The 13,627-nt window shown below is 45.7% G+C and overlaps 1 protein-coding gene across 6 annotated transcripts in view; it reads left to right on the top strand.

Annotated features, from left to right (window-relative positions):
* CSPP1 (centrosome and spindle pole associated protein 1) overlaps window positions 1–13,627 on the top strand; it is a 174,670-nt gene that overhangs the window by 78,371 nt on the left and 82,672 nt on the right. For all 6 annotated transcript variants that reach the window (XM_075920580.1, XM_075920579.1, XM_075920582.1 and 3 more), the window contains 2 exons: window positions 2,254–2,420; window positions 10,746–10,864. In XM_075920580.1, the coding sequence (XP_075776695.1) occupies window positions 2,254–2,420; window positions 10,746–10,864 (286 nt within the window). The remainder of the gene's footprint in view (window positions 1–2,253; window positions 2,421–10,745; window positions 10,865–13,627) is intronic.

Below are 13,627 nucleotides of genomic sequence, written 5' to 3'. Positions count from 1 at the left end.
GGTTGGTTAAAATGTGGATCTGATAAGTTTGGTATGGGGTTCTAGGAACATAAGGAACAATTCTCAACGAACCTATTCATGTGAAAGTCTGTTTATATGTACCACTTATCAAGATGCTAAAAGGGGGAAAAAAAGTGTTGAAGAGTATGGAATGCTTTACAATTAATTTAAAACTAAAATATGTATAAATGATATCTTCTGTATGATAACAATATCTTGTAATTTTAAAGTTAAATATGGTAAGCTTAAAAGTTAAATTCTAATAGGTTTTAAGAATTTAACATATTTATTTACACCTGAATTTCCAGTTCTATTCATATGTAGATGAGAGTACTAATGTCATTGTAATACTGTCTTGCAGCTAAGTGATGAGGAGGTAAACATTTAATATATTGCTGCTATTTCAAATATTTTTATACCAAGTTGGTTGTATCCCTTGGGGCATATAGTATTCAATAGTTGCTGGCACTGCTTGGTCCATAAATGCATGTGTAATGAAGTAGCTTGGTGCTAAGGACCAACAAAATCAAATATTTCTAAAGTGCATAGCAGCTGGTAGGAAAATGTTTTCTGGGTGTATTAGGATAGTTTTGAAACTAGCTTGCATGCTTTTTGTATTTGCATGTTTCCCTCATTTTTTTCTCTGAGGCTATCAATTATCAATAAACATTTAAAAATGTTTTTGATATATTTTTAAAAAATTGCTGTAACTTTTGTTTTAAAAATCTATTGCAAATATAACAAAGAAAGAATGTGTGATATTCCTTTCTCTTTAAATGCTAGTGTGCTGAAATGTTTATTGTTAAAAGTCTCAATATTTTATTTTAATTTATTTTATTTTATTTTTTTACTTATTTATTTAAGGAAATTGAACGGTTACAGAGCTGGTATTTTTCTTTGAAGCTCTTTTTCAAGAATTTACTGAAACATAACAGGAATAAAAATGCAGTCAAAATAGAAATCTAGCAGTTTTATATACTAATATAGGTGACTGAAAATATTTGTATTCTGGACATTACAATAATTTGTTTCCTAGAAAATCCACAAAAGTTTGATGCTTGAGATTCTGTGAAAATGTGTGTAAATGTAGAGTTAGCTATTTTAACCATCCTGTGAAAAGATAAATTGTACTCCTTTACTTACAAGTAATTGAAAGAGAAGTGTACCGTTGCTGGTAACTACTAGAAATGTAACAGCTGGAGAGTACAGGAGAGTTTAGCACTAGGAATGTTAGCATATAGTTACGTAAATGATTAGCCGATAAGCCCAGGCTTATCAGTTAATCCTACTGACTACATGCACCCCCCACCCCCTCTATCACAGGCAGGGGAAGCAGGAGCCATTGCCCGTGAGGAGCTCGCTTTAAGCAGGCTTCCCACGTCGGATCAGTCTGTTCCCTCACCTCCCACACAGCTGCCTGTGATAGAGAGGCAGAAACATGGAGGGTGAGGAGGGCAGGCTGTAGCCGATACACAAAGGGAGCTGGCTTTCAAGCCAGCCCCCTCCCTGTATGTATTGACTCCCACAGATCCTCCTGTCCCCCCTACAGAGGCAGCGAGTGGGGATAGGCAGGAACCGGTGCTTGGAGGAAGCTGGCTTAAAAGCCTCCCAGTTCTGCGGTGCTGCCTGCACCCCAGCTTCTTCCCCACTGCTACTGCCTCTCTGAGGCAGCAGTGTGTGGGGAAGGGGAAAGGAAGGCGGGGAGGCTGCTATGAAGCAACCACTGTCCACGGGGGGTACGAGCTTCCTGCAGACAAATGCCGCTTCATGGCAGCAGCCCCTGTCCATGGGGGGTCCAGCTCCCTGTGGACAGAGACTGCTCCACATCTTGTGGAGCAGCCGCTGTCTGTGGAGAGCTCAGACCTCTCCACAGACAGGGGCTGTTGCCACTCCACGCTGCTGCCTCTGTATTGGAAATCACAGCGCAGGGCCATGAGCAGCTGGTCTGCTAGGGGAGATGGTTTTTAAACTGGCTCTCATCACGGACAAGGTCTTGCCTGCCACTCCGCGCTGCTACCTCTGATAGAGAGGCAGCAGCACAGGCTGGCAGGGGGCTCCCTGACAGTGGGACTGGGCTGCAGTGGTTGCCAGCTTCACCCCCAGAAACTGTCAAATAATTGTGTAACCGCTAAAATTTCATGTGCTTACACTAGTCAGTTAAACAATATCTAACATCCCTATTTAGCACTATACACCACTGATGTTTAAAATACCTATGGACATAATAAATCAAACACATTTTTTTCTCTTTAGCCTAACAGACTGAAGCAATTTGGTTTGACAGCAAGAGCTTCTGAAGAGAAGGTACCACCTGAAAGGCCCAGAGTAGCCTTCCAAACTCCTGTACCTACTATTTCACCAGTGAATGAAGACTTCCATAGAGGATTATCCAACACCCTTGGTGAAATAGTGGCTCCCAGGTGCTTGTATATAATGTTTATTTTGTGACTGCATATTTGATAAGTTAGTTAAATAGGAATTTTGTGGTTACACAAATTATTACCTTTCAGAACATCTGCAAAGCAGACCATTGGGTGCTTTTCCTTTCCCTCCTAATAACTAGTTCTTTGAGTGCTTGCTCATGTCTATTCCACAGCAGGTGTGCGTGCTTGCTGCATGCACCAGTGCCAGACATTTTCTCCTCAGCAATATCCATAGGGGAGCAGTTCTGGTGACCCCTGGAATTGTGCCCCCATGGGGCGATATGAGGGGTACCGGGCGTTCCCTCCACTCTTATTTCCTTTTTGCCACCAGTGATGGTGCACAGAATGTTTGCTTCTCTATTGTTGCGTAGGCTTTGTTCAGAGAAACTTTGTAAAGTTGTTGTAAATAGTTTGTGTTTGTACCTTAGCAGTAGTTAGAATGTGTTGGTCCCACCTGGAACTTGACTAGGGGATGGGGCGTGGCCTGGTCCTCTGGATTTATACCCTGCAGTCACTGTAAATGTCCTATATCCGTTAGTGACCTGCACAGTTGCTGTCTTAGGAGTCTGGATGAAGGGCACTTAAGTGATATGGGTTGCACTGTATATTCAAAACAAAGACTAAAAAGGAGCATGAAATTAGACCTAGAGCACTCTTGTTGAAATCGGTGTTCACTTTGGCACTGGAACAGTGGTCTGACTTAGCTCCCCTCACTGTGGCATTGGTGCGCAGCACCTCGCCAGCACCAATCTCCATTTGTGGTTCTGTCCAGGAAAGTTAGTAAGGCCAATAGAGTTGATCTCTTACTCCATGTAAGTGAAAAGACAGGGATGGAGTGAGCTGAGACCTGTGGTAGGCAGCTCACCTCCCCATTTGGGAAGTTGGGCTCAGCTCTTGCTGAGTGGTGCAGTACTTGTCCCTTGCTAGAAACCAGTACACCTTGGACGAGGGCAGGCAGTTGCAGCAGAGCCCTCTCTGCTCTCCGAACTCTGGGCACTGGAAGAAGGAGCTGTGATGGATTTAGCCAGTTACCTGGTACAGTACCTTGGAGGCATGTAGCCCCTGGCATGAGTGTTGGGACCGTCATACGTTGTAGCCCGGCTGATGTTATAGTCCCTGGGAATGTTCAGAGCACAGAAACCATAGAAACCACCTGCTGTCCGTTCCAAAGTCGGATGTCACCACATACCAGGAGGTCCCCCAGCAACCGGCCTATGATATCTCTTGGCCTCTATTCTCCTTCTGGTACTGGTTTCAAAATGCAAGGTATGGTTCGCTGGATTCCCACCCATAGATCTGCTGAGCACTGTTAGTCACTGAGATCCACAAGGCAGTACTTGGCCCATTCGACTGCTCCTCTTCTAGACATGACCAAGGGCACCACTTCATGCATAGTTGTCATTCCAGTAGATCCTGGTTGCTGAGTACCAACCATTCTGGTACACAGCAGGACTCAATCTCGGTGGAACAGCCTCCCAGACTTTAGGTGCTGACTCTGACGTTGATACCAAAATATTTCCAGTATCCAATTTTGATATACCTTGGTACCTTATGGGGATTCACTCAGCCCTCCAAACTTACATGCTCAGTGTCAGGAGTTTTGGATAGGCCAGTGCCCTCAATGACCGATCCCTCTGCAGTGCTTGAAGACTTAGGTAAGACTTCCTCTTAAGTCCATGTGGATGAAGGAGCTCAAACTACTGTACCGCCAGTGGGCACCATGGACCCTGCAATACTGGCCTTCTGTTCGTCGTCACTGGATGAGACTATCATGTGTACACCTCACCCTGTTCCTCAGGATAATGCTAAAGCACACCAGGAATGATTGAAGAGGGTTACTGTCAACCTCGGTCTTCAGATGAAGGAATTGGAGGAGCCGACAGACTCCTTGTTTGATGTTCTCTCCTCCCCAGCTCTTACTAGGATCACCCTTTCCCTTGCTAAATGGGTGTCAAAAATAAAGATGCCAAGAGGCTGGACTTACCTGGACATAATAAGATTATTTTTCATCTAGCCTGCAACTGAGGGTTATAATCACTAGGCTTTCCTGGGGATGTGACAGACTGCTGCCAAATTTGAGAGTGCCCTCCTTGACTCTCATAAGCAGTTCTGGGTGGTCCCAGACGAGGGCATCGCCACCAGAAGAGTGGCTCTCCAGCATTTGATTATGTGGATTCTGCTGCTCATACCATGGCATCCGCCATGTGGCAAGCATTGTGGCTGCTCCTCTCTGGGTTGTCCATCGAGGATTAGCAGTTGATTCAGGATTTTCCCTTTGATAGCTAGGTTCTGTTTGTGGAGCAGATGGATACCAAATTACATGGGTGAAAGATGCCTGTACAGGCAGTCCCCGACTTACGCGGATCCGACTTATGTCGGATCCGCACTTACGAACGGGGCTTTCTCGCCCCGGAGGTCGAGGTGGCGGATTGCTGCCTGCGAGCTCCGGGGCGAGAGAGCCCCGTTCGTAAGCTGCTCCCGGTGCCCCTGGTCTGCTGGAGACCATCTCCAGCAGACATGGGGCACCGGGACTGAAGCCGCAGCCGCGGCGGGTTCCCGCGCTTCTGAGGCTTTGCTCTGGCAAAGCCTCAGAAGCGCGGGAACCCGCTGCGACTGCAGCTTCGCTCCCGGTGCCTGTGGTCTGCCGGGGACGGTCCCCAGCAGACCACAGGTACCGGGACTGAAGCCGCAGCCGCGGCGGGGTCCCTCGCCTCTGAGACTTTGCCAGAGCAAAGCCTCAGAGGCGCGGCACCCCGCTGCCGCTGCGGCTCTGCTCCCCGTGTCCCTGGTCTGCTGGGGGAGGGCGTAGCTAGTGTGCCCCCCCTCCCCAGCAGACCAGGCTTTTGTTGTGGACCCTGGGGCAGAGCAGCTGGGGCGCTGCCGATTGGTCCTGCAGCGCTGCTCTGGGCACTACTGGTCCAACCCGGCAGCACCCCAGCTGCTCTGCCCCAGGTCCTGATTCAGCCGCTGCTGGTCAGTTTCAGCAGTGGCTGAATCAGGACGCCTGGGGCAGAGCAGCTGGGGTGCTGCTGGGTTGGTCCAGTAGCGCCAAGGAGCGAGGAGCGGTGCTACTGGAGCAACCCAGCAGCACCCCAGCTGCTCTGCCCCAGGCGTCCCCAAGTCAGCCGCTGCTGAAACTGACCAGCGCTGACTACAGGAAGCCCGAGGCAGAGTTGCTCTGCCCCAGGCTTCCTGGAATCAGCCGCTGATCAGTTTCAGCAGCAGCTGACTTGGGGAGCTTGGGGTTCTTAAGTTGAATCTGTATGTAAGTCAGAACTGGTGGTCAGTTTCAGCAGCGGCTGAATCTGGACGCCAGTTCCGACTTACATACAGATTCAACTTAAGAACAAACCTACAGTCCCGATCTTGTACGTAACCCGGGGACTGCCTGTATCACTTTTAAAAACTCGGGCCTTTATATACCATAGAGTAAGTGGTTTAAACTGCAACCAGCTCAGGGACAAATGAGTTGGTCTTGGTAGGATCCACTGCACAAGAAGCCCAAGAGCTACAGGTGGTGCTCAAACCACCTGCCCGCTCCCTTAACTCTGGCTCAGCCTGTCCCAAGCAAGGGGCTAAAAAGTCATTTTGAGAGTATGCTTGAGGATGACATATTGGCTCTTTTCCTGGACCCAGTTTTTGGCAATCACATTTTCCATTTCCTCTGTGTGTTCTGTGATAACTTTGAACCACTGGGTCTTCAGTACAGTAGTGCATAGCTACACCCTTCAGTTTATTTATTGTCCACTACTGCTCCCTGTCTTTCTTCAGGGGCTCCTCTCACAAAAGTCTCCTCATACAGGAGGTTCAGGGAATCCTGCATCTGGGGACAGTGGAAGTCGTGACTCCATTCCAGAACAAAGGTTTATATTCCCAGTATTTTTTTTTTAATACCAAAGACCAAGGTCTACATCTTATCTTAGACCAGTGAGACCTCAACAAGTACCTACAGAAACTAAAGTTTCACATAGTCTCCTGGCCTCCATTATTCCCTCTCTGGATCCGGAAGACGGGAATGCCACCATTGACCTGAAAGATAAATACCTCCACATGGCAATCTTCTCAGGGCACAGACGCTTTCTTTATTTTTACAGTGCATTTGGCCCACTACCACTCTGCGGGCTTCCCATTTGGCCTGGCTGCAGCATTGTTTACCAATTGCCTGGAGGTAGTTGCAGCTTAGCTCAGGTACATTACCCATACCTCGACAACTGGCTAGTCAAAGGCAGCTCCAAAGCACAGGTCCAAGGCAGTGGCAAGGATCTTGCAAGCCATGTGCTCCTCCCTGGGGCTAATGGTCATTGACAAAAAGTCCACATTAGCACCACTTCAAAAAATAGAATTCATTGGAGTGGTGCTCAGTTTTACCTGTGAAAAAGTGTTCCTGTCATTAGACAGGTTCCAGGTCATGTTCAAGTTTCCTCTGACTACGACCAGGGTGTTCATATCACCACATACCTGAGCAAGCGCAGGCACATATGCAGTCCAGCATACTAGACTCTGTATTTGACCTCTCCAGCAATGGCTGACATTGGCATATTCCTAGTCCAGGGATCACCTGTATTCCTCCCATGGTTCTTACTTCTCTCCAGTGGTGCATCGATCCATTGAACACCGGAGATGGAGTTCTTTTGACAATCCCACTTCCTCCTTTGAGCTGGTGTTGGATGCCTCAGAGTTTGGCTGGAGCGTGCATCTTGGAGATCTCTGTACCCAGGTACCGTGCATCCTGAAAGTGGTGTTATATACAAACATCAGGGGGCTGAGAGCAGGTCAGCTAGCCTGTGAGGTCTTTCTGCTGCACGTATCAGACAAAGTGGTGTGAGTCTCCATGGACAATATGGCCTCTGGGACTTCTGCATCGGCCATGACATCCATCTTGAAGCTGGTCATCTACTGGGGTCAGGAATGCTCTACTGGATTATATCAGCACGAACTTCTCTCATGAGTTGTTGCTTCACCCAAAGGTGGCCTGAACAATTTGCCAGAGCTGGGGTTCTCCCTTAGTGGACTTGTTTTCCACCAGGCAAAGTAGAAAGTGCCATCATTTTTGCTCTTGGTAGGGACTGGGTAGAGGCTCCCTCTCTGATGCCTTCCTCCTTTGTGGGCCAAAGATCTGCTGTGTGCATTCCTGCCATTCCCTATCCTCAGCCAGGTCCTGGTAAGGATCAAGAGACAAGGCATAGATTATTGTGATTGCCGCCGTATGGCCTCACCAGCATTGGTATGGAACACTCAAGCACATGTTATTGGGCTCTCCCTTGCCTCTTCCCTACTGTCTGGGCCTGCTGTCAGTACCATGGTTGGCTCCTACACCCTAACCTTGAGTTTCTGCACCTCTTAAAGTATATGCTCCATTGAGGAGCCTGGAGGAGTATACCTGCTCAGAGGAGATCCATCAGGTCTTTCTGGGAAGCACGAAGCTATCTGTGAGACTGACTTACCTGGCCTTACTTCCACTGGGTATCGGAATGCAGTATCTTCAGCTCATGCTGTCTGGTGCAGCCTGTCTTAGACTACTGGCTGCGTTGCAGGAACCAGGTTCTGGTGAATTCTTTCATCAGAGTGCACCTTGTACCCATCTCCACATTCCATCAGCCAATTAAGTTGCAGATGGTATTCTCTTACGACTCAATGATCATATTCCTGGGAGCTCTTGAGTGGCTTTACCCACAGATTTGAGAATGTGCCCCGTGGTGGGACCTCAACCTGGTCCTCTCCAGGCTTACCAGCCCACTCTTGAAGCCACTGGTTTCCTGTTCCCTTTCCCACTTGTCTCAGAAGGTTGCATTCCTGGTGGCTGAGACCTTGGCGAGGCAAGTTTCTGAGATCAGAACTTTGACTTCAAAACTGCCTTACATGATCTTCCACAAAGACAAGGTCCAGCTGTGGCCCCACCTGACCTTCCTGCCAAAAGTGGTTTCTTTGTTCCACATGAACTAGGACATATTCCTGCCTGTGTTCTGCGCCAAGCCTCTTAAGACAGCAGATGAGAGATATGTACACACCCTGCATGTCCAGAAGCCTTTGGCCTTTTATCTGGAACATGCCAAGCCCTTCTGCAAGTAGACTCACCTATTTGTTGCTACAGCTGATAGGAAAAAGAGTATTCTGGTCTTGTTGGAGAGGATTTCCAACTGGATCACTCCTTGCATATGGACTTGCTATGAGCTGGCAAAATTCTTGCTGCCATCAATTGTCTGGGCCCATTCGATCACAGTGCAGGCATCGTCTGTGGTTGCCTTGGTGCACATACTAATTCAAGACATCTGTAGAACCGCCATGTAGTCCTCAGTCCTACCCATTCACATCTCACTACACTATTACTCCAGAGTTGACACTGGGTTTGGAAGACTTGTGTTACAGTCAATGTGTCTGTGAATCTCCATGGTATTTTCTGGAGTCACCTAATGTGGAATGGATGCAGGCAAGCACTCGAAGAAGAAAGGACAGCTACCTGTTCTGTAACTGGTGTTCTTCAAGATGTGTTGCTCCTGTTCATTCCATGACCTGCCTTCCTTTCCCAATGTTGGAGTTTCCGGCAAGAAGGAACTGTGGTTGGGAGAAAATGTGGCACCCTGTAAATGGCCCCATGAGAGTGTCACTGCAGGGGTTGCCAGAGCTGTTTCATTATGAATACTGCTGAGGGAAAAACTTCTGAAACTGGTGCATGTGGTGAATATACACATTTCTAATGCAGAATGGACATAAGCAACACATCTTGAAGAACACCAGTTACCGAACAGATAACTGTCTTTTAAGAGTGAAAGCAAATATTTTAAAATTTTTATTTGTTAGTTATCAAAACAATTAGGCTTATGATGAATGTGCTTATGTCTCTAGAGCTCATTTTATTTACATATATACAAACAGTCATACTGTATGCATTCTTTCTCTCTTCTGTCTGACTTAGAGCTGATCTACATTTACACAGTTAGGTTGTTGTAAGCTGCCTTGCATCAGCTTAGCTATAAAAGTGTCTTCACTTAAATTTGGCTCCTGACAACTTAAGTGCCTCTCCCTGAGCAGTTTAGTGTGACACTGGATGTAATTAGGTCAGTGCTGTGTCAGTGTAGACACTACATTGCTTATGTAGATTGTTATTGGCCTTCAGGAGCTGTCCCACAGTGCCCTTCCCTTTTAGTACAAGCAGTTCAAACGCTCCTTGTAAGGACATGCTCCTCCAACAAGGGCAATGAGCCAAGTGCGCACGTGCACAAGCGATTTAATAAATGTGGTGGTTGTAAATTGACATAAGGTAGGCTGATGTAATTTTGTAGTATAGACACGGCCTTAATCTTTTTAGGTGTATGTCTTTGTTTTCTTTTAGACATGCTTACTGATTTGAAAAATTTTGGGAGGCTATTTTAGTGAATTTCATAACTTTTCTTTAGTGAATGTTTTTGCTGAGTTATTTAGTCATGATCTGTAGATTTATTATGTCTATATAGGCATTTTCATACTGTGGGGGCATTTAAGTGAAATGAATCAGTGTGATAGAGCCCCATTTTTTAAATGTGAAAAGTATGTATTGCTGCTTTCCTGTTGAAACACTAGATCAGGGTTTCCCAACCTATGGGTCGGGACCCAAATATGGGTCATCATTACATTTCAAAAGGGTTTCCAAGTGTCTCCCTAGGTGGCTCCCCTTCCCCCCCCATTTTTGAATTGCTTTGGGTCACCAAGTCTTCCTGAATTGTCAAATAGATCCCCATCTGTAAAAGGTTAGGAACCGCTGCACTAGATAAAAAGAATATAAATCTCAAATTTAAGAAATGTAGACTCAGTGTTTTCTGTTTCATTTGGAGATTGTGGAATAAACAGTCCTAACTGAAGACCAGGTAGTGCCTGGCTCTTAAATGGGTAAGCAATATGGAGAAGGTACCGGGAGCCTTCCCATTACTCATACCTGGACTTTGTAAAGGCTAAATAGGGTTGCAGCCAATGTTCCCTCTAATTTTTTCCATCCAGGAGTAGAATAAATTATATGTGCACCAAAGCATATGAGGATGTGCACCACCAGTAGAAACACTTGCTCTGCTAATCAGTTGGGCAGCCTTTGACTCTTTCCTGGGTGGCCATGCAAATGCTCAGCTTACAGGGAACATTGCAGCCCTTGTGCATGGGGATGTATGTTTATGCAAGGACTCCTTGATTAGGACTATTCAGGGTTGTGCCTATAAGGCACAATCAAGTCATCCTTCAGAAGCTTTAACTAATCTAATTTTAGAATTCTCCCATACGCTGATTTTGTTTTTGTTCTGCTTCATCAGTAAGTTACTTAAAATAAAAAAAAGGCGTTGTCCCTTTCTTTTGATACAGGATTGCACCACTGCCTCTACCTCAACCCCCAACTTTGACGGACAACTACAGAACTCCTTATGATGATGCATACTATTTTTATGGAGCTAGAAATCCTTTAGATCCTAGTCTTGCATACTGTAAGTTCACTGCTTGACAAACATCTAACTGATGAACCAAAATACAAGCAAAAACTATTTTCTGGATGGAAGAAGAAATAAAAGGAAAAATAATAGCTTGGAGTAGGAAAAATTGTCCTGGTAGGAAGGAAAATGTCCTATAACGCATGTATTTACTAGTGGATTTAAAAATCAATTTGTATCAGTCAGAGGTAGATGACTTTCAAAAGTGCGGGAGGGATTTAGGAGAACAACTCCATTGCCTTTACTGTAAATCTCTTCTCACTGTGAAGTCTGACTGTGCATGGTTTTGGAATATTTTAAGATATTGATAAATATAGGGCCATTTCTTTATGGTAGAATTTTATTTATGAAGACTATTCCACAAGAAATCCATTTGTGTTTGAGATCAGATTTTTTAAAAAAATTGGAAGCACTTTTTCATTACATTGTGGACTGATAGCATGCTATAATTAAGTTTGAGACAAGATTACTGTTTGACAGTCATTTTATCTAAGTGCTCTAAAATTCACACACATTTGGATTAGCTTGAAAACAGCTGTGCATCATTGGGATATTGGGTTAGTGGTCAAGATTGAGAGAGCAACGGATTCCCAGTATACAGCATCCCTAAAAAAATCAAAATGTTATAGGTCTTATAACTCTTACACATATGGGACTCAAACTCTGGCTCTTATTCTTCTCAATCTCCTATCACCTGCTTGGGATTGATTTTAACTATTGTACAGAACCCTTTATCCCTTTGAGGAAATTTGAGTGAAATTGCTGAATCAGAGGAAGTCATTTGTGCGGGATGGGGTTTGATGTATACCAGAGGGTTTGGAGGTCAGAGTAAATGGGTGATTCCCTCAGCAGCACGCATGTACCACGAGTAAAAGTTCTGCACTTGGCAGCTTTCTGAAAATGTGTGTTGTGCACATTAATTGCTCTCTGACTACATTCTGCAAGGACTCCTTCTGGAAGATGTTCCTGGGAGCAAAGCTTCTTGTTTAAGAGCCATTATTTCAAAGTCTGAAAACTCAGATTTTATTTTAGCTGTGTTCTCAAGAATAATCACTTTAATTTAGTTTGTCTACTCTTGCACTTTTGTAGGTAAAACACCCCCCTGACTGATGTAAGTTACACCAACAGAAGTATTGGCGCAGATAATGTTATGTTGGTGGGAGAGCATCTCTCACTAACATACCTATCACTGCACATTGAAGACTTGTTCCTTTTGAAGTAGGGTGGTTACATGGGAGACCTCACAGCAGTACAGCTGCATTGGTTCAGCTGTGCCACTGTAATGTCTCTGGTGTAAACAGGCTATGTAGAGGGAAGATGGAATAATCTAGTAAGCAGCAGCACTATAGTGATATAATCATTCTGCATGCTTCCTAACCCATGTTTTGAACAATGGGTCGGGTGTGAACAAAGAAAAGCAAATGGCCAGGATTCTTATAATTATCAGCTGATAAGGGGTTTCTAAGCATCAGGAAATGTACCCATAATAGCGGGTCTATTCCAGAGGTCACCAGCCAATAGATAGGGATCTACCGGTAGATCTTGGAGCCTCTGACAGGTGATCTTGACTGATTTGGCCGGGTAGCTATCAAGCATTGGTACTTCAGTTGCCTCTCCATCCACTGTCATGCTACTCCTACCCTCTGCCTTGGAGCTGCCCCCCTGGGAGCCTCCTGCTTGCTGTTCAGGGTGTAGGAGGGAGATGAGGGGAGGTGGTGGTGATGTCAGGGTGTCCCTCTCCCTGCACTTCTGTATCCTATCTCTACACAGAGAGAAGGGGATGGAGGGAGCAAATCTTTGTCACTCTCAAACACTGTGTGTGTGTGTGTGTGTCTCTGTCATTCTCACAAACACACTGTCCTTCACTCTCATCTCTTGACTCAACACACATGTGGTAGGGTTGTTGTTACTACTGTTACTGCTTGCAAAGTGGGTTATTTTTAGTTTTCGACTAGTCTGTGCATTTCATAATTTTCATTTCTTTCTTAGACTTAAATTTAATTCTTTCAGTAGTGACTTCTAAATGCCTAACCTGTAATGGCTGGAGTAATTATCTCTATGGTAATTGCTGCTCCTGGTAGTGGCTGGCAAGTCCCCTGCAGCTTCTGAGAAAGGCAGAGCAGGGCATCTCCACATGCCAGCTGTTTTCAGGAAGGGTGTAGGGCCAGGACAGGAGTAAGCCTACCTTAACTTCACTGCTCCACGACCCAGAAGCAGTCTCAGTTAAATGGTGCCCAGACAGATCCTGCATCCTGAACCCTAGTCCCAGCCCTGAACCACTTCCTACACCCAACCTCCTATCCCAGATGTGAGTCCCTCTGCACCCAAACTCCTTCCCAGAGTTTGCACCCTGAAACCCCTCCTGGACCCCAGTTCCTCACTCTGGTCTAAGCCCAGAGCCCCTTTCACATGCCAAACCCCTTGGCCCAAGACCTACCAGATCCTGCACCCTAACCCTCTACTTCAGCCTGGTGAAAGTGAGTGAGGATGGGGGAAGGAAGGAGGATGGAGTGAACAGGGTGAGGCCTCAGAGAAGGGGTGGAGGAGGGGCAGAGCCTCAAAGAAGGAGTGGGAAGGAAGCAGGGCAAAAGTATTTAGGTTTGAGGTAGATCTTACATTGCATTTAAATTGAAAAAGTGATGTTGTGGTCAAAAAGATTGGAGACCACTGGTCTATTCTAAGAACTGTTATAAGGTCATCATTGACCAATATGGCATCTGGATAGTTTTGAAAATCAAAACAGTAACTTTATGATATATA

The sequence above is a fragment of the Pelodiscus sinensis genome, chromosome 2 (genome assembly GCF_049634645.1).
Source record: "Pelodiscus sinensis isolate JC-2024 chromosome 2, ASM4963464v1, whole genome shotgun sequence".
In the NCBI taxonomy this organism is placed as follows: domain Eukaryota; kingdom Metazoa; phylum Chordata; order Testudines; family Trionychidae; genus Pelodiscus; species Pelodiscus sinensis.
This window is presented reverse-complemented; position numbering and strand designations above follow the sequence as displayed.